The sequence below is a fragment of the Euprymna scolopes genome, chromosome 26, assembly GCF_053919585.1.
Source record: "Euprymna scolopes isolate OS-2025 chromosome 26, ASM5391958v1, whole genome shotgun sequence".
In the NCBI taxonomy this organism is placed as follows: domain Eukaryota; kingdom Metazoa; phylum Mollusca; class Cephalopoda; order Sepiida; family Sepiolidae; genus Euprymna; species Euprymna scolopes.
Window position 1 is genome coordinate 98,038,350 of NC_136507.1, and position 26,821 is coordinate 98,065,170.

The window sequence follows — 26,821 nt, forward strand, 5'->3', positions numbered from 1 at the left end:
AAAGAGCTCTGGTCAATCTATCAAGCTTAAGTTTGTTATGCCTTTAAGAAAGGGATGTGGGATTAACACTTTCTGAATCAAAAGAAAGCTTTGTGGAACTTGGTTCGTTTATCGTGTCGTTTTCACACACGTTAATGAAGCTGGAAATAGAATATTTGATAAAAAATCTCGTTATAATTTACGTTACTACATTTTTTTTTTCAATAAATATTCATTTAGTAGAAAAGAAAATTACGAATTCAGTGAGCAATTATGAAAATTATATTGGCGTGAAAAATGTGTGTTCAAGTCTGACATAAACAAATTCTTGATGAACCGCCCCTTAACTAATCCAATCTACCAGATTTCCATTAATAATGACTACTGCGATATTATCCCATCGATTACTGTACACTCAATAACCCTTATCCTTGAGTGGCCTTAGGGCCTTGATAAGTAGTGATTATGTAAAAAAAAAAAAATTGCTGTTGATATAAATTACTATTAATCTCACCCTAGAGTATCCAATATCTCTACAAAACCATGGTTGCCACATAGGGACTGGTGCATCAACCAGTAGTCTCTTTCTATTTAACAGGGTTCACAAAAAGTGTCTCCAATCTAATATGTTCCACACAGTCAAACAAGTTCTAAATTCTGTCCGATCACCGCGATGTTTCACCCCTTGTTTTACAAGTACTTTGATGGAATCTGCTCTGACGAATTTGTAGTACTGGTGTGTAACAGTGCAGACACGTGTATGCAAATGCATACAAAATGCAAAATGACACTGTAAGAAAAAAGGACCATGAAAACGAGAGAGAGAGCATGTTAGAGAAAAGTTATGTGAGAGACGGCACCCATGGTGGGAGAGTGAGGAAATGTTGTTACAAAAAAAAAAGGGAGTAAAGTTATTACTTGTCCTATGTTCCTTGCGACATAGACTGCATACAATGTGTGGGTCCCATGTGTAAGCGTGTACAGCGTTACAGGTGCACCCTTGGCTAACCTGACAAGCAGCAAAAACCCACACCTTCACAATAGAGAAAGACAGTGAACCATCTACTCTAATAGTTTCTGTTAGTTCGCTTAGTACTTCCAACAATGTAGGATAAACACGTATTGCTGTGGGCCGGAACCATATTGAATATTCACTTGAGACAAGGGACATAACTAAATATATAGAAAAAAGATACCAAGTTTGATAACTCCAACTTTAACATTGCTGTTGTCTTCTAGTGTCAGGTAGAAGTCAAAGTTCTAACAAAAAAAATAAAACAAAAACAAACAAATAAAACGGCTTATTAACACAACAAGTCTCTTAGAATTTCAGAGAAGGCTCCCATCTTTGTCAAACAATTTGCAACCTATTCCTGTCCTCTGATCCATTCAATTTGGATTTCTCCCTTCACCAACATTTTCTTTACTCTGGTCACATTATTAACTTTCAAACGTCTGTCACTTACAAGAATTGATGATTTTAAGGTCTCTAGCAAAGATGCGTTGTCCGTTTTACAAAGTACGTCAGGCAAATTGGTTAGTCTGAAAATTTCTTGCAGCATGGCAGCTATCAATAAACCTGCATCAGCAGCTTCACTGAGTGCAAGAGTCTCGGATTCCAATGGGCTCTTTGTTACTTGATCAACTTTTTTGATGACCAGCATACCAGTCTATTCGTCTTACCATAAACAAAGATGATAAATCCAGCCTGTGAGGAACCATCCTCCAAGCTGGCATCAGAATAGCAAACCACGCTCACAGCTGAAGGATTTCCTAGCTGTGGAAAGGATATGGAATCTGTCTTTGATTTAAGCTTTAATAATGATTTGATGACTTCAAAAAGTAACTTCACTTTAGGAGATTTTCCAGTATTACTCATCCTACCCCCGTCAAATGATACATTAGGTCGAGTCTGGGTAGATACCCACATCATTTGACCTTTTTAGTCTTTTTAAATCTGTCTTCTTCTCTTCACTCAGCTCATTATTTATCCTTAAGGATCTTCCTTTCTTTATATCTGTTGGAGAAATAGATGACATATAAGTATTTTGGTTTATAATAATCCCATCTTCCGTTTGTCTAATGCAGAATCCCAGAAATTTGAAGGTTCCATTTTCATGCATTCCAACCTTGAATATTTTCTTTAATTCTAAAATTACATTTTTTTTTAAAATAATAATTTCCACAAAATATAAAGTCATTTACATGTATTGCCAGAATACCCATCAAGTTCTCGGATAAATCATGTCAAAGAAACAGTGCATTGTAATAAGCACTTACCATTCCTTTTAGGTTAGTTAATTCCTGAGTAACTCTCTTGTACCATGAATGAGGTACATCATTCAATCCATAAATACATCTTTTCAGATTCCACACTTGTGATTCTGGACTTGCCTCAGATGGTGGTCTGAGAAATATCACCTTATAAGAATGCTGAGGTGAAATCAAGGATCTTCACCTGCCAATTCTTAACGGAGGCTGTTAACATTACAAGACGCATAGTTTCATGGCTTTTTTTTTTTTTTTTTTTACACAGTCGTCACCACTTATCAAGGCCCGGAAGCCACTCAGAGATAAGGGTTATTGCAAGTACATTACGTTAATGTGGAGATTTGATGAAGTGTTTACTTAAGAGGGGCGGTTCATTAGGAATTTGTTAACGTTGGACTTGAACACATCCAGGTTGTAGTCAGGTGGGAAGCAGGTAGACGGAACAGAGTGCATGTTGGAGAGTTTGTTTTTAGGTTATGTGAATTTTCTTCACAACCACATGCTACAAGATGAGCCTTTATTGTCTTTTTGTTATCCTTAACTTTCTCTGTCATCTTGTTGATATACATTTTTTACCTATGTTAAGGACACATTCATACACTTCATGAGTTTTCATGTTTTTTATTTCTTCTTTGCATCAATCACATCTTTTGCTTGTTCTTGTTCAGTTGTAAGGAAAACATGTTCTTCATGATCTTTTGTTATTTGGGGAAGTTCTCGCCACTGATCAACCTTATCCCAACTGATACACACTGGGCATTCATTTCCTCCGGCTAGTTCTATATTCTGCCACTGATCATAATTTCCAGTTGATTTTGGTTATGTATTCATAATCTTTCCTTTTTTTCGCTAATTACTTCCAATAATTTTATATTCCACTATTTTCCCTTTACTCGGCCTTGTAGTATTGTCTTTCAGTTCCTCCCTGTTTCTATTGGAATTTTCATCATGTTGATTTTCAACTTTCTCTTCCAAAACTTTATTCATCTCATTTAAGGGAATTGTATTTTCTTTATTCCTTGGCCTGCCTAGGTTCTTGTTCACCTTTATCAAGTGACATAGATGAATCCTGTAGAATGCTCTTTCATGTCAGATCAGTACACACTGATCCTCTCTATCCAAAACTTTGGCAGGGCCAAGCCATCCTTTATAGTTTTGTCTTCTATAGTAAACATTTTCCCCTGTCACAAATTGTTCATCCACATAATGTCTTATATTAAATTGCAGTGCTCTCCAAATTTTTTCACGATTCAGCCTCCATGAACCTTTTTCTCGCAGAATGTAAGACATTTAAATTTATTCTAACCATATCACTAGTTTTTGAAGCATCGAATGCGAGTAACTAGTCTATCAAAAATGACAGAGGAATTTAAAAAAAAAAAAAAAAAATTTATACAAATAAAAAATGATTTTTTTATGATTGATTACATCCATTTATTTATTTTTTTATTATCCTATCATAAGAATTGTATGTCTTTAAAAATATTCATTTTTTTTTTTTTTTAAATTTATTTTTAAATGTTATGTTTTATGTATTTAAAAAAAAAAAATTTCTGATATGATTGTATTCTTTTTTCTTTTTACTTGCTTATAACATAATTTTATGAAGTACAATGTATTTCATTTTTTTTTTTTTTCTCAAAGTCTAGAAAAAATTTTTTTTATCAACTGGAAAAATAAATCAAGAAAGAATGAAAACTAAGGTTTTTGGATGTTTATGATTTCAATATTTCGAATTACTCTACCTATTAATTGACTTTCCACTGATTTTTTTCAACCAATGAGAAACCAATATATCATTGGCTTTCCACTGATTTTTAACCAATGAGAAGCCATTATGTCAATGGCTTTCCACTGATTTTTCACCCAGTGAGTAGTCAGGTTATTAACTTTCCACAGATTTTTCAACCAAGAATCCATTGATTCTATCAAAGGAAATAATATTCTATTTTCTACCAAATTCTTTTTTTATTGTTATTATTTGAAACTATTTCAGGCTATGAAAACTGATGCTAGTCTAAGTGTTAATTCCTCAGCTTCCCAAACTAAGAGCATTTAAAACAAAACATCCAGTGTGAGGGAGTCAGCCATTGTTCAATTCAGGCTAAGTATGCATTGTACCATCACTTTTAAGCAACCACTGACTCTCTGGTTTCTCTTCGAATGGTCAATCCTTTAATAATCAATGAAATCCTTGCTTTCTGCTTTGATGCTGCTTCCTCACAAAAATATAAAAACAACCAAAAAAAAACAATCCTCGTCCTGCACTTTTGAATAATTGCTACCGGCATACTCTTTTCTTTTACCTTAATACTCTTCCATCCTGGTCTAATGTTTCCCTCCACCCTGGAAGGCGGGAAGCAGGCTAACCCATCACTCACACAGCTTTGCCCATGGCCCCTCTTTGCCTCTGGTTATGGAAGTCTAAAATAACAAGGTGCTATTTTTGGCGGTTAAAATGGCTTCATGAATTGCTATAAAAAATTATTCATCTAGAATTAAGTCTGAGACTTACCAAAAGAAAAAAAAAAATTGTCTGCTATGAATGCTTTTATTAAAAACCTTCTTCAAGGCAAGGCGTGGTATTAATTTGTTAATCAATTTCAAAATTCTGTTTCCATTTTTTTTCTTGAAATATATGAATGTTTCTTTTCTTTTCTTTTTTTTTTATTTTTTACTTTTAAGTAAATGAATTTGTTATTTTTATGACTGTTCAAATGAATTTGATATGCTATGATGCAATATAGATACATATTTGACAGAATGAATAAAAATAAAATTGAAAACTTTTTTCATGATGAAGGTCTTATTTATTTATTATCATCAGCATCATGGCTGACAGAACGAGATCATGCTACCTCTGTTCGAAATTCCATGCAAGATTTTCGAGGGCAGCAAGATTTCCGAGGGCAGCGAGATACACCTGAAAAAAGTCGGAGGTTACAGTGACTGAAACGTTGTGCGAATAAAACTCAAAATGATAACAGATGATTATTGTTGGCATTTGTTTACCTGATATCTTTCTAGTTAGTTTCAAGAAAGACATAGGAACCATCTGAAGGTTGCCAACATCCTTATTGAGTCATCCATTTAGATAATCTAGCTCTACTCAAGTTCCACTGAGACTGATCTACCTAATACTTAACCCTTATCTTAGGTTGTCAGTCTGTGTCATTAACCACTTGGACACTATCACATCTCTGCTGCTACTGACATAACGTTTTTGGTTACACACTGTTCCTATTTATTTGCTTCCCTAAAAGTACAGAGATAGACGTGAAGTCGATTTTTTTAATTTTGAGGAAAATTCATGTCCTCCAAAAGAAGAGCACAAAACGTAAAACTCGCTATAATCTAATAGAATTCCTTGTTTACTAAGCAGGGACAGAAAAGATAGACGTATAGTATCAGAAAAGATATTACACATTACTCATAGTCAAAAAGCAAAATTCTTCTAAAAAATGAAATGTTTTCTCCAAAATATATCAGCAAGAAACGAGTTAATGTGTATCGATATATTTTCTTCTAGAACAGCAAAAAGTCCAACTTTTAAAAATTTGTTTTCAATTTTATTTTTACTCATTTTGTCCTATTCAAACTTTATCAGAAGATTTTGTTATATATGACTGAGTTCATATTTATTGAACTAAATAAACAATGTTTTTTAAAGTGCTCAGTACGTATGTAGAGCAAAATTATATAAACATCAGAAAAAAAAAAAAAATGATGAGACAATCAACATTGTTTAAACGTAAATTAATCCACATAGGATTTTTCTGCTGTTTATATAGCTTCACATATTTGTGAACAAAATTTTTCTTTTGACTTAATGTTTATAGTTTTTAAACAGAACCATAGAACTTCCGGTTGTGAGAATTTACAGCTTTGCCTATTCTGTTAATCGATTGCTTTTTTTATGATCTCCATTTCTGTGGTTTGTTTCTTTTATCTCAATGCTTCCACCACGTAATTAGACTTTTTCTAATGGAGTAATATATTTTTAAAATAAATTATCTAATCAGCTCTAATATAAACATAAATTATTTTAAGAATAAAATACCTGAATTCTGAAGTAACAGTAAAAAATGAATTTACATGGACACTTATGGTGCCTATCTAAGCAACCTTAGAAGTTAGCGTCCCCAATGATATTAAGTTAAACAGAGCTGAGAGGGAAAAGATAATGAAATATCAAGGTTTTATGTATTACATGAAAAGAAACTGGAATCTTAGGAAGATCTCCATCATTTCACTAATTCTAGGAGCAACCAAACTCATGAAAAAGAATTTCAAAAATACCTGACAAATATACCCAACAAATATACCCAGTGAACAAAGTGTAAGAGAGATACAAACAAGTGTACTTAAGGGAACGGTTAGAATCTTAACAAAACTATTTTTCAATTGGAATGGATGAGATTACAAGTAAATATCTCGCATCTGTTAGGATGCTCCATCCCCAGCAAAAAAAGTTGAACAAACTGATAAGAAATTTAAAAAAATAAATAAATAAGAGTTAGGAGAATTTGATCCATATATTCATATATATTGAGAATATATTTCAAAATTGAAATGAGATTATTGTTTAAAGTCACATATGCTCAAATTTTCCACATTAAACCTAAATTTGGTAAATCTATATTTGATTTTGGCTAGCCATTTCTTTTTTTTTTTTTTATTGTTGCAGCACAGCATATTCTTACACTAAAACTATATAATTAGCTTCAGTTTCTTTTCTCAAGTAATCATTCCCGCAAGAAAGATTATCACAATGGAAACAATTTTAAATAATTACTTAAAAAAAAAATAAATGCTTAAAATGTAAGGGAGGTAACTATTTATTATTTAAAGAATGAGTTGTCTCCCTTATGTTTTGATTTTTGTGACACATTATTTTATAATTTAAAAATCCAAAGTAAAATGGCATTAGTGAATGCCACTAGTACAATAAAAAATTTGGTGCGTATTTGCATTAGCTATCTTTTAAACCAACGCATTTCAGGTGAAATACTTTGTACTTCGTATAAACTCATGAAATTATGTAAAATGATTCAATAGAAAAATAATTGCAATTAAAAATAAAATTATCGAGTTGTATGATAAGTTTTAACATGAAAGTGTTGTGCAACCAATTTAGTATGACAAACAAGGGAGATAACCGTTGACTTCAATTTACAAATTAAGAGTCAGTCATTTTGAACCAACACATTTCAAAACATAATTATGAATGAATTTTTTTTAAATACATCTAGTACATAAGTTTTCATAATATTTGGAATTTATGCTAATTTCAGCATGACACACAAGTATGTAATGTTTTCACCTGAAATGCATTAATTTAAAAGATCACCAATGTAAACAAGCACTAAATATTTTGTATAAATAAATTACTTGTTTACCATTTTTTTTTTTTTTACCTTTTCTGATTTTTTCCCCAAATGTACCAAAATTTAATTGGATTTAAAAAATATTTTTTTAGAAAAATTCCAAAATTTTATTACAATTTTTTTTTTAAACAATATTTCTAAGATATGATGTGCATTTTTCAGACTTTTTTTTTTTTTTGGACAATATTTATAAGTTATGATATTCATTATTCAGATTCATCCTCATTGTGACTATTAAATACGCTACATTTGAATTGTGCTTTTTTTTTCATTAGATGCCTCCATGTCTTTAGATGCCTCTCAGTCTCTGTAAAAGTAGGTGTGCGTAATTGTGTGGCAAGGGTTGTGCAATCTCCAACTACACCTCTTCTGAATCGGCACTAATGTCCAGTAGCAAGAACTGCTAGACAATGCCGAGATAAGGAGAGAGCACGCACAGCACCTGGAATTCCCAGATGGTCACCCATTTTAGTACTGACCTTGCTCAATGTTGCTTAACTTTGGTGATCTAACAGGAACCGGTGCGTCAACATGAATCATGTCATAAAAAAGACAAAACAACCTTTTGTTACATTTGCTTTTTAAGGATTGCACTTTTTTGTGTGTGAAGCAGTAAACATTTTCCTCCCACAAGCTTGAAGAAGAAACCATTATTGTTTTGCAATAAATCATATCACATAGTTTCACTGGAAAATCAATCCTTCTTTTAATACAACGTTTTGTATTGTATTTCATTAGAATTTGTTAGAATATCTTGGATAATGATCCAAATGTATTCGAAATGTATGTTTGTTCTTGTTTCGTTTAAGTCTGTATTTATCATCTCTCCTTTCTAAAATTATAAAAAAAATACATTCAAATTAATATGCATACAATAGCGACCAATCTAATAATAATAATACAAAATATCAATTATAAAAATAGGTTGGAATCCTGAGGTTTAACTACTTTACTAATGAGAAGATATGCAGTATAATCACATTGACACATTGGTTCTCATTAAATCACCGAAGTTAAGCAACTTTCAGCCTAGTCAGATCATTTGGGAATACCAGGCACTGTATGTTGGAGGATGTTGACACTTTGCTAAAAGAACTGCAAAAGCCTAACATTGTCATCTGAGGTATACATGCGACTGGGGACTGTTTGTGAATTTGATATTCCCTTGACATTTCCTCCTTTGAAGGAAACTGGTTCAACCCACCTAGAATGAATGCCACTATCTACATACATACTAATAAGAAAAATGAGTGATGATTTAAGATCTTCAAAATAATTAGTAGCAGTTCGAAATAGAGAAAACAGGATCTTTTTTTTTTTTTTTTTTTGTAATATCTCTCTTGGCTCTAGAAATTTAGTGGCAAGAATATTTTAAAAACTAAATCTATCAGAAAATTTGGTTATTTTAAACTATAATCCAATTTTTGATTATTTGAATCACTTGCATTGCTTTTCTCATCTTGGTCTCGACTTTCTGCTTCTTTTGTCGGCAGTCAGCACTTAGAACTGTACAAAGTAGCAGTATGTCTTTTCAGATTGATTTGAGCAATGATTTCACCAAGAATATTGCAGTCAATACCGATTGTTGTATTTTCATTAATTGTAAAATATTTTAAAAACTAAATCTATCAGACGATTACATTTGAACCATAATCCAAATTTGGACCACTTGGATTATTCAGACTCCTTTTTTCCTGTTGGTTATTATTTTCACTTTGCATAAGAAACAGCTTTAATGTGAACCATCAAAAACCACCATTGAATGGGTACCTGTCTAAACCCTTCTGTTGTTATACCTAACTGCTTAGCATTCTTTTCTCTATCTCATCCTAACTACAATTTTTATCCTGCTCCCTTTTATTCTTTTTAAAAAAATTTCCCCAATCTAAAAAAAAATTTTTTTTAACCAATTTGGTGGAGGGTATATAATTTGATCAATTTATTTTTTTTGTATGACTATATGATTTGATTTTATTAATGTTTTATTTAAAAAGAAAAGTGATAAATAATTATTACACTTCACAAAAACATTTCTATAATGTTAAAAAAGAAAAAGTTATTAAATTCTTTTGTTTCATTTTTTTTTTTTTAAATTGTAACATTTTTTATTTATTTATAATAATAATATTGGTTTACAAGAAAATAGGTTTGCTCAGATGAATAGGTTTTGTTAATTTAATTTTTTTTAACATACTTTTATTCACTGAATTTATTTTACAAACATTCAATGTCTTTGTCAAGATGGAACTTGGTTGTCTTGAGATCTTAGTACAAGGTATCCAGCCATCTTTATTCTGTTCAGCCTTTTTTTTTTTTTTTTTTTTTTTAACTTGGGAGTCACACTTATCAAGGGCCGAAGACCACTTGAGGATAAGAATTAATGAATGTAAGGTGATAATGAAGTAATCATTTATGGTGTAAATTGGGTGGAATTTAATTATTTATGGGGACGGCTTAACAAGAACTTGTTTACATTGGATTTGAAAGCTACCATGTTGCATTTAGCCGGGAAGCATGCCAGTGGAACAGTGTTCCAAAGGCGGGCAGTTCTGGGAAAGAAGCTCTATTCATGGAATCTGTGTTTACATTTAGGCACAGATAGAGAATGAGGAAAATCATATATATTAGTTTTAGTTAGTCGAGTGTTTTTTTATGAAAGTTTAGCAAGGAGGGACCATAGATTGGAGTTCAGATGAGCACTTACCATGAAAATAGTGATAGAGCAGAGACAGGCTCGCAACGTCTCTTCTCTGTGGGAAAGAGGTTGCAGGGAAGAAAAAAGGGCATCCCCTACGAGGTTTCTAAGCTGGTTTTGAACTCTATCAAGGCAGAATAGGGTGTGCCAAGCAGCTGCTACCCAGATATGACAACAGGACAATGGAATGGACACCTTGTGAACATAAGAGGCTAAAGGGAAGACCGAGAATGAAGTGGAGGGACGACCTGATACAACACATGGGTCCCATGTGCCAGCAGATAGCTCGGGACAGAAATAGATGGCTAAAGTCCAGGAAGGGGTTCCTCATTGAGTGATGAAACCCTTATTGATTGATATTGATTGATTGAAATGTACTAAAACTAACTTTTAAACAAATGTGTCACAAGATAATTGATTACAAAATTTCACCAAAATTAATTCTCACGTCATAAACAAGGCAGTGCTTTTTTTTTTTTTTTTAAATCTTTTACACCCACACAAACCCTGGGTAGATACAACTAATATTTGATCTTCAAAAGAAATTGGATATCAATTTTTTTTTTTTTTTACATAGACATCACCACTTATCAAGGCCCAGAGGCCACTCGAGGATAAGGGTTAAAGACTGCATAGTAGTCAATTGGACAATATAGTAATCATTAGTAATGGAAATTTGGTAAATTTGTTAACTTAAGTAGAACGGTTCATCAAGAACTTGTTTACGTTGGACTTGAAGACAACCATATTGTAGTCAACTGGAAAGCAAGCAAGCGGAAGACAATTCCACAGGCGTGCAGTTCTAAGAAAGAAACTTTGTTCATGGAATCTACGTTTAGGTTTAGGCACAGATAAAGAGTGGGGGAAATTATGGATAGTGTTTTCAGCTAGACGAGTGTTTCTCTTGAAACATGTACAAGCATATTTATTAATCAGCAACCCCTACTCTCTATCTACGTCTAAAATTAAATGAAAAGTTTATGAACAACAGTTTTTACTTTGAACACAATATCATGGGTCTGCTTTCTAGCTGACTATAACATTGTCATTCTCAAGTTCAGCATAAACAAGTTCTTGTAGAGTGGTCCCCTTAAATAATCAAATTCTACCCAATTTTCACCACTACCAATTATGGTGTTGTTTCTCTGGACACTTGATACTAATTAACCCTTGACCTCAAGTGACCAATGATAAGCTGTGACTCCCTAGCAAAAAAAAATCAATCTAAAATTAGGTTAAAAGACCTCTTTTTTGTAAACCAGTATTATCATAATACAAGCGCATTTAATTTTATTGTACCAAAAATTCAACCATTTTCTGCTTGAAAATTATGAGTTCATTATTGGATATAATAATGATTTTGTTTAATTTATAAGGAAGATTGGAGAAACATGCATATTTACTCATTCAAACGTGGCCTATATAAAGATCGTTCCACTAAAGTCACGTAACCTGTTAACGTCATAGAACAAAGTACAATGAACACAGTTAAGCGAAAGGCGACTATTACAAGAATTATTTTAAAACGTGTGTATTTTGAAATTAATAATTATGTACATTTTTAAAAAAGAAAAGTTCACAATATTTTGCCAGCATAAAATACTCTTTTTTAATTGCACATGTGCGAATCTTTTGGGAAAGATAATGCAGTAACGTTTGGAGCCAGTTTTTTGAGAAATGGAACAGAAAATAACTAACCTTGTAATAGTCATCTATCACCTAACCATAGTAATTATACTTAATTCTGTGATGTCAGCAGGTCATGCAGCCTTAATGGAAGAGCCTTCTATTTGAGTTGGCCACGCTTCAATAAGTAAATATGAGTGTTTACCGAAAATTGTTTAGATTATTTCTCCTGGTAAATATTTTTGATGATTGAAATATTCATTATATATGAATAAGTTTATTAAAATAATTTGTATGTATTTCGTTTTTTTTTTTTTTTTTTATTAAACGCCTTTACAGAATATATTGATATTGAGGTTTTTAACTATATTTTTCTTTCTTGATTTTAAAGTGTAATGTAATTTTTTGTTACAATTAAAAGTTTTGTTTATTTAATAAAAGAAAGAAAGAACTGAATGCTGTTTCGATGCTTGACTGATAAAACAGCTAATATTAGCAAAAAAGATATATAATACAAGCTTTCCCTTTTCTGTTATATGATTGTTAATATTTAATATTGTTATATTTATTTGTGCTATAATTTTTATATTCATTATTTAAGTAAATTTAAAATGAAAATTTATCTCGTCTATATTATGTATTTGAATTGTGATTGAAAGGAGAAAAACGTACAAATTTTTTTAAATTGTAAAAATTATAAGAACGATTTTGTAATTTGCTTGAAGCATTGTGTAAAATGTTTGAGGGCTATGGCAATGCAGTGTATGAAAACGGTTCATGTAGTCAAATAGCGATGACAATATTGAAGGAATTTCAATAGTTTTCAATTACACATATTTATTATTATTTTGACTCGAGTATATATCGGTTAATATTTTATATGTTTTTAGATAGAATGATGTGGTTATCAATTGATTAACTGTGTCGGATATATACTCGAGAGTCAAAACAATGAAAAGAATATTCTCTTCATAGCCCTATTAATCACTTAAGATGCCCCTACCAGGAAGAAAATGCAGACAGAGTTGCTCAGACGCTTTTTAGAGAGTTAAATACTGAGATGCAGTAAATGGCAGAGTTATGTAAGGTTCTTTTTGCTCGGGGTTAGCGATAAAGTTTTGAACAGTGCATCTAAATCCATTTAAATCATCACCAACAATGCATCTACATGCGTTCAAACCACCAGAAAACGAGAGAATGATTTTGTTGTTGTGTTTGCTACGTGTCACTCGAGACTTCCTGAACACGTCAACTTTATTTTCTAAGATTTCTAGTGGAATTTTCTGCTTTCATTTTTTTTGTTTATTTAGTAGTGTCTATAACAATTCCGTTTTTAACACAGCTATGACCAAACAGTGATACAATTTTTGTCACATTCTTTTTTCTTTTGTTGAGAACACGTTTTTAATGTATCACCAATCTCTGGACTGGTTCGTCAATCACTAGCCCCTGTCTCTTGGACTAGGTGAAAAAAAGAATTTCTAATCTAATAGCTCCTGCACTGTCCACCAAGTTCCATCCCTTGTTGCATTGTTGCCATGTTGCATCCCTGCGATTGTTATACAACTACTTCCACAGAATCTGCTCCAATAAACTTACTGCATTCGTATCCCTCCCTCTCAGTGAAAATACTCCCAACCAGCAGCAAAATTCCACCCCTTTACTGTAAAGATCTCTAGAATGCTGAATGATTTTCTATTCTGATAGCTTGTTTCTTCAGACTGCTTGCCTTTAGAATTCTCTTCCTCAGTCGCACTAACATGCAGAAATTTAAATGTAAATCCCCCTCCCCTCCATCCCCACCATGAATCTGACCCTATCACGTTAGAGTGGCTATATGTCTTGCTGGGGCAAATAAGTTTTTTTTTTTTTTTTTTTAAGTTTAAATTAAAACTCACTAATTTAGTTGCATTTTCACTAAATTTGTGAATGTGAACCATAGTCTTGCCTCCACCCCCATCTTCTGATGCCACCTATTGAATCATGAATAAAATTCAAGACATTAACCCTACCTCCCGACTTTCTACAATGCTAATTATTGAATTAGTAATTAAATTCGAAATCCTAACCCTAGCATACTCCTTCTCTTCCGAAGCAACAATAATTAATAAAATTCAGAATCTTTTTCTACAGTCCAACCATATTGAGTTCAGACTATGTATGTCTTGTCCACCAAGTTTCAATTATGAATGTCCAACAGTCTTTGCATTATCACTATTCAATATGTAGGGAACACTTAGGTGAGTGTTTCATCAGTAGGTGGTGTGATCTTGAATAGACGTCACATGCAGTGGACCATAACCCCCCACCCAATTATTTTTATCCATCATGTTATTTCAAAGGCAATAGCTATCGAAACAATCCCAAACTATTCCTGAACTGAAGAAGCCCATCGCAGCACAAATCAGGGCAGTGAAAAACGAGGAGCGTGTGAGAATTATTAACAATTTGGCAGGTTGTATCCAGGCGTGCATATCATTGAAAAACAATAAAATAAAACTGTTGGATATTCTTGACTAAAACTTGGTGGATAAGTCAGGTATAGGATGAAATTTATTTGTACTAAATATAGTTAGATTACAGAAAGAATTGTGAATTTTATAAACGATTCTATAGATGGCATTTTATTTAGGGGGGGGTCATCTTATAGATGATATTTAATTTTTAAATTTATAACAGAAATTTATTGTCAAAAAAGAATTTTTCTATTAAAAGAGTAGATGTCTTTTGAATATTTTTGTTCTTTATTGTATATTACGTTATTCTGAAACTTTCTTGCCTCTTTTTCTTATCTATGTCCATTGTTTTTGTAGGTCTGCTCCAGAATTTGGAAGTTTAACCAAAGAATCCCTATTCCGAAGTGCGAGTGTGGCTCAAGCGAAGCTTGGACAATTGCAAGGTTCACAGACTGTCCCCTTTGTGGCCAGTTCCAAAAAGACTGGTCGACAAGACTCATTAAAAAACACAAGATGCCGCTCAGCACCTGGACCGCCGGCGAGTGGAAATTCTGAGATTGAAGCTGCAGAAGAACGAATCGAGGAGCTGAAACTTTCTGATCCGACTTCACCTGCTGATTCCAATAATGAACACGCTTCAGATCCTAAAAGGCCTGCAGAATCAAAGAAAACACCTACGAGTTGTCCGTCTCCAACAAACGGTAACACGGGTTCTCCAAAGCCAAAGAAAACAATATTTGAAGGATTCCGAAATACTTTGCGAAAATCCAAAGGTGAAAACTGCGGAAATCGGTCATCTGATGTTTTCACAAATGCACACTCAATGCCGGATATTGTTCAAGAAAGTGGTGAACGGAGTAACTCAGGGGACAGTTCTGGCTCACTAAAACAAGCCAGTATGGAGTTGAGTCAGGCTGAACTTGAGCTGTTACCGGTAAGTGTGCGAGCTGGTTTGAATAGATGATAGTAGCATCTAATGATGAACGCACGCTTGATTGTTTTTTTCTCTGAGAGAGAGTCTAGAATGTTAGCAAATTGCATGGTATTTCATCTCTGCAGATTCTTTTACTATTTTCTTCTTTTTCTTTAATCTTTTTCCTCTTTTCCTTAAGTTTTTATTCATTCTCTTTTTTCTACTTGGTGGTGATTGGGGTGTCCCCACCCTCTCCCCCAATTTTATTTTTACATAAGCATGCCATGAACCCCTTATTTTAAATGAACTGGGCATTATATTTTCATCAATATATTTTTAATATGGTAATTTTTTTTCCCCGACGGTCTATTATGTATTAATCTCAAATTTTCAAAGCGCCATAAAGTAACCTCCCCTCCCTCATTTTCTTTTTCATAAGCATGCTATAAACTCCTTTTATTAAATCAACTGTGGAGTTCAAGTCCAGAATTCACCCTATATTAAAAAACAAAAATAAATAAAAATCTGTATGATATACATACTTGCGACAAAAACAAAAATATCATATTCTAAAAGTCATGTAAAATTTATCAAGTAGCTTTATTTTTATAAAGAAAATCATTTTTAGGCGATTAATGGGATTTCATAAGCATTACAATGTAAATCTAGCAAGTTTTTAATTTATTTTGAGTTATCTTCCTTGTTTGTTGGGATATTTTTCAACATGGTGGATGAGGCAGTCACTTTATTTTCTAATTTAACTATAAAACTACTTGATCAATTTACATGATTTTTGTAATATGATATTTTCATTTTGTCACAAGTACGTACATTATGCAGATTTTTCTTTATTTTTGTTTTTAATGTAGGTGGAATACTGAACAAGAACTGAACTGGGCATTATATTTTTATAAATCTGATTTTAATATTGGAAATTTATTTTCAACAGTATGTTAAGTATTGAGTTCAAATTTTCGAAATGGCATGAAGTAATTCATCCACTTTTATTGTTTTTACAACTATTAAAAAAAAGATTAAAATGACTGACTTTCTTTTTTACAAGAAAACATTAATGCATGCTGATGGATTCAATTTTGTAATGAAATTTCTTGTTTTTAAATAAAATTTTCTTTTATTTTATGCTATTTCAATTTTCCATTCCAATAAATATTTGATTAATAGTAAATGAAATTATAGGAATACAACTACAATATTGTAAAATAAAACAAAATTTTTAAAATCCTATTTAAAAAAAAATATATAATTAAATTACAAAATTACATCCACCAGCACAGATTTTTGTTTTTTTGTAACCAAGTTGGTATTTTTTTTTTTTTTATATAGTTTGAAAAAAACTACTTTAAAATTTGACAGGAATATGGAAGAATTTAGACTCTCAAATAGAAAATAATTTCTGGCTTGAAAACTTTTATCAAATCTACAGGTATTAAACAGATTTAAAGTTTTGGAGTATTTTAAAGAGTTTTTAAGGGGTACAGTCTCCCATTAAAAAATTTTAATATTTAATATTTGCATTAAATTCAATTTATAGTTATCATGGATACCAATTAAGCTATATTCTCCGAATTTCAATTTCTTCTGAAAGATGAGGAATAAAAGTTATAACTTTATTTTATCATCAGAACAATAAGGAAAAATAAGGGGAAAACTAAGAAAAAACCAAAAAAAAACCTTTAGACCATGGCATTTCAAAGCTAAATGCTTCTCATGAAAAGAGGAGAAGGGCCAGAATCATACAAAACGTAAATATAGGGGAAAAAAACCCGGCTTAATGGCATTTAGATATGAAATGAGAATGAAGGAACAGGATTAAATGGTAAATAATAATTAAAAGTGGTACAACATATAAGAGTAAATAGGAGGGGTAGTATACATGTAGGTAATAGTACAAGATGCACACATATATTTGTGTCTGTATATAATGGTTTTGTATACTTTTTGTGTATGAAAATGTATGGCAATTATTTTAACAAACAAAAAAACTCTGGAAACCTGATAGCCCTCAAGATCTTTGAATTTTTTTATGGCTGTACTCTGATCAGCATAAAGATTGCTCATGTGAAATAATTTCTTGTAAATCTTTCAAATTTAAAAAAAAAAAAAAAAAATCAAAATTAACAAAAATAATGAAGAAAAAAAATGAAGAAGCTTTTTTTTTTCTTTTGAGATGTCATGATTCTATTGAACTGTGTTTACTTATGAACTTAGGAGAAATGTAAATTGTTTAGACTGAACGAAACTAAACGTTTTTTATTGCGTGCATTTTAAACATCTGTTGTAGTAGTACTAGTAGCAATTCATCTCTTGTGGAGACGCTTTTAGAACCTAAACAAAGTCATCATACATGTAACTTATTGGCTTATACTAAACCTAGTATTTGTATGGCATTTGTAACAAACGCACTCACACACACACACAAATATATAAATACTATCAAAAAATGAAGGAAAGCAACTTAGACATGTGCGAGTATTATCTTTTTTCTAAACAGTTCACTTCTTGTAAGTAAAAAAAAAAAAAAATACTCTAGCTGGGATCAAAACCAAAACCTAATGACAGTGAGTCAAGTACGATAACCATTAGGCCAGCTTGCCACAATCTTTAAAATGTGTTTTCAAACTTACTTATTCATAACATAAGGAAGCTGTCATGTAAACGATTTGCGCATGTGCAATTGTGAAACAGTTAACAAACAGATAAAAATAAAATGACACCCCCCCCACCTCCCAATTTTTCAATTTTGACTCCTTAGCAGCCCTTTTTTCTGGATAAAAACCGATTAAAAAGCTTTCCACATATTTGAATACGCAACCAAATTTCAAGTCTGTAGATGAAAACTTTGTTGAGTATATAGGTTGAGAGTTATTCTCACTTTTATAAATATATAAATAAATAAACTCAAGACAAAATAATGTTGAGCTTCATATACTCTATATATAGTTTATATAGGTCCCTATATAAAGGATTTATTCAAATTCTTTAATCCCATTTGATATATATATATATATATATATATATATATATATATATATATATATATATATATATATATATACCATTAGTTATCATTCCAAAAACTGAAGGATGGAATCAATTCACACTCATAAATCTTTGTGTTTCTGAATTTTTGAGATGTGAATGAGGATTAATGATTTGAATTATTTGGATTCTTCAGAATGTTGTTGATGAGAATGGTAATTCCAAAATTATGATTCATAAAGTTTTTGGGTTTTTTTTCATCCAGACGCTCAAATTTTCCTTATATTATGTCTTACACACGTTTTGTTGAATAACAGATCATTAAACAACTTCTCAAAGACAAATAAATGTTCCTCAAAATTGCTAGAAAGTTTATTATATGGAATGAAAAAAAAAATATATATATATATATATATATAAATATATATATAATATTTTAACAAAATTTAGCTTCACTGTTCAATGTAAAAGCTCAATGACTATTAACATTTAACAATAGAGCATATATAAGTAAACAGTGATATTTTAAGTTTTAATAACCAAGTCTTTATTCATATTTTTACTAAAGTGAAAAAAAAAATGAATGTAACTGTTTTTTGTTTTTTTCTTTTTAAATTCAGTAAATGAAACTATGACTAAAGACTTGGTCACTGGAATTTAAAACTGTTCAAACCTATAAAATTTGATTTTGGAACTACACATTTTATAATTAGTAAATTATTAATTACCTTAGTGACCCCCAGTTAATTTTCAATTTTTTTTTTTTTGCTACATAGAATTTTGTCTTTGGCAATCCTGGCTTCCTGACCTAAAACATGCAAAACTTCAATGTTAGTGTTTTTTCCTGTTCATTTGAAAAACTCAATCATGTCCTGCAAAATCAAAAGCCAAAGCCACGGTTTTCCTTTACAAAACAACCAAGTCAAACAGCATGAATAAATATTGTAAAGAATTTTAAGCAAAATTATTGGATTTGACGTTAAATAACTTGAAAAGGGTTGATATGCTGTCCAACAACATCATGTTTGCCAATCGAATTATCTACCTTTTTGAAATATGGAATATATAATGGATAGTTTGTCCGTCGAAACGACAAAGACCATCTGATCATTCTGCGGATGATGGATGACACATGCTAATAATTGTGTTTAAAGTGAAGACAATTTGCATGGATCCAGCCGCTCTCTCTCATCCCAACTAGCCTGATCCAACAGCAGGATAGTTTCACACAGATGCAAGAGCTGTCAGAAGTGTCAACGTCCACCCATAATACAGTGCTTGATATTCTGAACTGATCACCCATCTGGTACTGGCCAGGCTCAGTGTGGCTTAACTTCGGTGATCTTTTTTTTTTTTTTTTTTAATTAAATTTTCACCCCAAACAAGGCACATTGCCACTTTGATGTAGGGGGATACTATCAGGGACATAAGCTACTGGGGTACTATGTGGGGAGTTAAGCAACAAGATGTCAGTTCACGTTACACTTGAACTTCTACATGTCAGTACAGTTGGGGAAACAGAAACCCGGAAGGGAATTCCAAAGTCTGGCGGTTCTGGAGAAGGAACTACTGGAGTAGAAGGCTCTCTTACATATAGGGATCTCAACTGAAGGGGTGGGATTTTGCTGTTTGTCGGGTTTGTCGGGGGTATTTATGTCGAGAGGGCAAAGTGCTTGCAGTTCTCTAATGATAACTAGTGTGTTAACATGATTATGTTGTATGCAATATAAAAAATGATAACATACATACAAACATGAATTAGCATCTGTACTATAATATATATATATATATATATATATATAATCTACTATTATATAAAAGTCATTCTGTGTGCATGTGAGTTCCTTCCTCATAGGTTTCGAAATGGCTAAGCCTATCTTTTGCAAATTTCACAAAAAGCTAATTTATATGTCTGATAGTGTTCTTAGATATGTTTTGTACAAAAATTTATTTGATAAGTATTGAAAATTGAAAAAAATCTGTTCCTTAAAGTCGCTTTCTTCTCTTAAAGATAAAAAGATTAATTTTTACAGGGAAATATTTTACATTACAATGGTAAGGGAGATAATCAAATTTCACCAAATCATTTCTTCTTCAAAAAAAACTTTATTATTATCTGGAGATACAGCTTAGTGGTAGAGTATTTGACTCCAGATCGAATGATTCCCCTGTTCAAGCCTGGGTGTACCTCATCATTTTATTTTAATTTTTTCTTACCAATGAGTTCGATTGACAATAAAAGAAGTGATACCATTTAAAATTGACGTAAATCATTTCTTCGTTTGCATATTTTAAAACTAAACATTAATCAGACGTGACTTTTCCAAGGCATTCATCGTCAAGCCCAAATATCAGCTGATGTGATATTATAAACAAACACACACTGCCAGCTAGTATTATTTTAATATATGTTGGCATCCGTGTCTACATTTTAGTTATCCATAGTTTTTTATTTATTAAGATTCATTAAGATGTCTTTGTAAGCATTTTTGGTAATCATCATTTATAACGATCTCTTAGTCATATGCTAACAAGATGTGTTATTGTCTATGCCAATACAATTCTGTTTTATAGTTCATACTGACATCTGAAAAATAAAGTAAAGTCAGTCTCTATATCATTCTTTGTCATCGATAGCTTCCTACACAATAGATATTTGATTCTGGTTTATCAGTTTTTGTTAAGAATAGTTACATGTAATTTGATTTCGTTCTTTTTGGAAAATACTTTGACTGGATCAGAATTATTTTCACTCAGATGCAATCATTAAAAAAGAAAGGGGACATAATTCTGTATTTGTGGATAGAGTTACTTTCTTTTGTTAGAAACAAAAAATATTTTGAAAAAAACAAACAAAAAAGAAAGTCAATTCCAAAAAAATTTTTTAAATAATAATTGTAAGCAAAAATATTATTGGATAATACCAGATAGTTATAGCTCATTATATATATATATATATATATATATATATATATATATATATATTAATCGAGAAACTGCTGGAAAAAAGCCTTTTGGAGACATACACAAAAAGCGAACATACATACATACATACACACATTTTCGCTTTTATATATATAGATGATAATAAAAAGATAAAAAATCTGACAATATGAATTTAAAATGGAAAGGGAGATGATTCGTCTGTTACTTAAACGACAATTTTCAAATGTCAAAGTATATCCCTTCAGCTTCTAGTTAGTGTTGGATATTCAGAATAGGAATATGGATCGTTTTGTCATCTTCTTTTTGTATTTATTTCATTTGTAAATTGGTTCTAGGTTATTTTTGATTGTGGGATAGATGAATCATCAAGCATTTTGTTTCTTCCTTTCCATTTTAAATTCACACACACACACACACATATATATATATATATATATATATATATATATATATATATATATAAACACACACACACACACACTCTGCGTTTGCGAATGTATTTTCAAAGCTAATTACCCAGTATCTCAGTCTTAAAAATAAATGCCACAGTTAACTCCCTTATTTTCCTTTTTTCAAATATCTTCATCATCCGTCAGAACATGTCATTTTTTTTTTTCTTCTTGGCTTGCAATGCTAATTTTTTTCTTGTTCTCCACAAGCATGGATTTGTTTTTTTTTTTTTTTTTTTTTTTTTTTTTTCTGCTTTTTCTTACCATCTTTTTCTTTTATCATTTTTTTCTTTTATCATTTTTTTCTCTTGTTGTTTATTTGTTGCTTTGACTATTTTTTTTAATCTCTTAAAATCCTTTTTATCTTTTCTCATATTATTTTTAACCCTTTCTTTTATTATTACTCCTACTACTTGGTTTACAACTATTTTTTTTTTATTCAGTCGGAAAAATGTAAAAACTTTGCTAACTGTCCTCTCCAAAATATTTTTTGTTTGTTTTCAACTTGTGATCGCTTGCAATAATCCTAATAAGCAGCAAACAAAATGGCGGCCATGTTTTATTTATATTTCTTTGCCTTTTGCTGACTCATTTACTGTCATCTGGCCATTTATGCCAATTTTTATTATTTCATCAAAATTGTGAATTTGTACAAATCCGTATTCAGCTTTTTGCAACTTTATGTACAGAGTGACCCAACTTACATGCCACCCATAGAATCGTTATTAAAATTCACAATTCCTTTCTGCAATCCAACCATACTTGGTACAAATAAGCTTCAGTATATGTCTAACTTGTCCACCAAGTTTTAGTTACAAATGCCCAACAGCCTTTGTTTTATCAGCATTCAATAATAAACACACTTGGATATTATGTGCAATATACTTAATAACTCTGACATGCTCCTTTCTTGGTACTGCCTTGATTTTGCTTGTAATGGCCCTTTTCAACTGAGAAATAACCTGGGCATTGTGTTTATAGACATTATCTTTGAGATAATCCAACAGATAAAGAATCTGGTGGTTATGAAGTTCATTTAGAATCACACTTTCTACTGAGAAGACGATCACCAAAGTATCCTCGTCCTCATCCCACATATCTTTGAATAGCAATAAAACAGATTCTAAGGATAGCATTTTTGGTGGGTCACTCTAAAAATCTTTTTTCTTTTTTTTTTTTCCTTTTTTAAAAATTTTACTTCACTTAAAGCTCATATTTCATGCGTTGATGAAAATAAAGCTTCCTCTCTTGATAGAATGTATAGTTCATATAATATATTTATTATAGTACATGTACTAAATATCTGACAAGCTTGTGACCGGAAGCTGTCCAGATTTTGGGATACAACCATAACTATATGCTTAAAATATAACACGAATAATAAAAAGTAAAAATTGACATTGTATTCAAACAGGTACCGCTATTAAAAAAAAAAAGATTCTTCTAATCATAAAGCAAACCTAGGTCTTTTAAGCTCTATGCATAGTTAGGGGTTTTTCTGCGTGTGATTATACATAGGTTCTTTAATTTTTAAAAAATAAATTTTGGCATTTTTGGAGTTATCCTGGCTATAAGGTAATTATGAGTCACCCATACAAAACTGGAAGTTCGGCCATCATTTTTATTTTCCAAATTAAAGATCGGTTTTGATTTCAATACACCAAAGATTGATAAAAAAAAAAAAAACTCCATGTTATTTCTGTCCAGTGTTTTAATCATAAGCTCCTTGCACTTTTTTTTTTATTGAGGGGGTAAAACATAATAGCGATAAGAATAATATTGTATGTGATGATGATGATGGTTGTGATGATGGGGACTGATGCTGGCTAACTGGTTAATGACATGTACTGAAGACCTGGGTGTACCAGGTTCGAATCCAGTTCGTTCCATAGAAACACTTTCATCAAACCCACATCTGACCTTGAATCTAACCTCCTGGAAAGGAGATAAATAAAATAATAAATTTGTTTTTCTGAATAGTCTTGTAACTTTATATGTTACTGACCATACGGAGCTGCTAAAGCTTTCTTCGTACTAATTCGTGTACATTCCTATTTCAAATATCGGAGTGATATATTTCATTTTTGAAAAGAAGGGATTCCTGAATCGCTGAAATGATCTGTCGAGTTTTATTCAATTTATTACGAGTAAGATGAGTAAATTGTTTGAAAGTGGTCTTGTATCCAAAGAATCTGATAGATTTGAGAATGCTTTTGCCCACCAGCAGAATGGCAGGCATCACAATAATAAACCAAACTTTCTCAAGAATGCCAATCTACACTGTACATGTGATGAAATCGGCAAACCAGAAGAGTAAGCAACTCAAAGTCAGCAGCAAACAGTGTTCTGTCAGATTTAGTTCCTGATGTTAAACTTCATCCATATTATAACTTCTGGCAAGATTTTCAGTTTCTCAAATTTATTGATTTAATGATTTATTTATTAAATTGTTAGGTGAAAAGTACAGAAAAGTTAACCTATCTCTCTCTCTATTTTAATAATGTCTTTCTAATTATTTTTGTAAGAGAAATTATTTAAAATAAAATCAATGACATTTTCTTATATTTTCCTTTATTATTTAGAAAGCTATTCTTAACATTGGGAGGGAAGGACCTTGTTAATTATTTTGTATTTAAACCTAACAAGCTAATAAATGAATTAATAAATAAAAATTATTATGTATGGCATGATCACATTGGCACGCTAGTTCTCGTTAGATTACTAAAGTTAAGCAATGTTGAGCTTGATCAGTACTAAAATAGGTGACCATTTTGGTAATACCAGGTGCTGTATGTGCTATGAAGTCTAGAGAGGGATGGGTGGCACCAGGCTATTCTTGTCCAAGCCATGCTGTATGAAATAAGTCAGTGTCCTCATGACCCTGGAAGGTTAAGGGGTTCGCCCATCATCCATAAAACGTGGCAAACCAGAAGAGAAGTAACCCAAAGCAGGAAGTCTTTAATATCAGGAACTAAATCTGACAACACTGTTTGCTGCTAACTTTGAGTCACTTACTCTTCTGGTTTTCCATGAAATCTTATCAATATACAAAAAAAAAGTCTGTATTGCATTTGTAAATATAAAAATGAAAATAATAAAAATAATGATGAACCTTATCTTCAATTTAGAACTTGGTTTGGGCTGTCCTTGTATTGGATACCCAGGTCATGAGTGTATTGTTTTGTCCTCTGATTTGAGATGTATTATAATATTTTCTTCCTCCTCCTCCTGATCCTACTCTTCCTCCTGATCCCAATAATAATTGTACTTGATGCCTTTTGAGAACATCCAGAACATAATGTTCTTTTGCCTATTTTGTATGTAAAAAGTCGTCACACTGGTTTGGAATGTGTTGTATTAAATTATATATATATATATATATATATATATATATATATATATATTGTAGCTGTTTAAAAGACAAAGAAGACAAGTATATTCGTTTGGAGTTTTTTCTTTTGTGAAAAAGAAAAGTGTAAAAAAAAAAATATGGTAGCGTTCAGAATTCTTTTTTTTATCTAAATACAAAAGAGTCTTTCTGATATTTTTGTTTTCTTTCTTTGAAATATACAATCCTATATTATACAGAAAACCTTGTATGATGCTTTAAGATTATATTGAAATATTTTTTATCATGTTTCATAAGCAATTTTTTCCTTGGCATCATCTAATTTCAGTTATAAAACAAAGAATTGACAAGATGCAGTTCGTCAAATTTGAAATCTTTGCAAAAAAAGAACTATTGTTTACATATTTTCTTCAGTGGTATTGATAATACTAGCACATTTGTTTTATATATATATATACACACACACAAATGCACTCATAAATAAATTAGAAAACTCTTTGAATTAATTCTAGAAATAAATCATCAGGTTGTAAACATCGACAACTCAATATTTATTGAGATAGGATTGAGTGTGTATGTATGTATGTATATATATATGTATGTGTGTATATATATATATATATATATATATATATATATATATATATATAAAAATATTGTGTGTGTGTTTATTATACAAACATTATCGGTTACATATGTGCATACATGTTTCAATGGAATCTCAATTCAAAGAGACCCACCCTATCGGACTGAAAAAAGAAAAGCTGCCCTACATTAAGCACTCTTTAATGATCACACGGGTTTCAGTGGATCTACATCTAGGAAACCAAACTATATAACCATTTTATGTATGTATATATATATATATATATATATATATATATATATATATATATATATATATATATATATAAGAATAGTAGGAGAGAGATAGAGAAATGACAACAGCAACAAAAATATTTATATATTTGCTGCTGGAACAGTAGCAAAACTCGCTATGAAGCTAGTGACCGACAGAAGATATTGTTGTTTGGAAGAAACAGCTTACCTTGTAGACTTGCATGCACTCAAGTTTATCAGCTGTTTTCACTTGTAAATTATTTCATTTCAGTCTCCAGATAATGTCTCATTATCAGGAGAGAGTATGCACTGTTTCAGCAGGACCTTCCTTTCTAATATATATATATACTCGGGTTTTTTTATATTCAAAAGTAATGGACTAATGAATTCAACGAGGTTGTTAGATAGTGCTCAATAAAAAGAGCTGATAATACTTGTTTATTGTTATATAAACATGCTCACTTCCCGCTGCTACAAATAGCCTTTTGTTTCAATCAAACAACAAATATCATCAGGCAGCGACTTGACTATTCAAAAGTTCAATGAATAAATGAATTTATTCATTGAACTTTTGAATAGTCAAGTCGCTGCCTGATGATATCTGTTGTTTGATTGAAACAAGTGGCTATTTGTAGCAGCGGGATGTGAGCATGTTTATATAACAATAAACAAGTATTATATATATATATATATATATATATATATATATATATATATATATATATAATTGTAAAGAAGTGAACCATAGCGGAAATTCAGTCGACTAAAATAAGATGGAAAACGGGTTGAGGAAAAGGAAAAAAAATGGGGGAAGTTACATGTAACAAATGTACAATTCAGTAAAATAAATAAGTCGATTAAAAACAAGATCGTTAAAATACACCCGAAGCGTTTTCAGACTAATACCCTT

General features: G+C 31.3%; 1 protein-coding gene across 13 annotated transcripts in view; it reads left to right on the top strand.

Annotated features, from left to right (window-relative positions):
• LOC145248297 (kalirin-like) overlaps positions 1–26,821 on the top strand; it is an 858,283-nt gene that overhangs the window by 728,459 nt on the left and 103,003 nt on the right. For all 13 annotated transcript variants that reach the window (XM_080110176.1, XM_080110182.1, XM_080110183.1 and 10 more), the window contains one exon: positions 14,772–15,348. In XM_080110176.1, the coding sequence (XP_079966302.1) occupies positions 14,772–15,348 (577 nt within the window). The remainder of the gene's footprint in view (positions 1–14,771; positions 15,349–26,821) is intronic.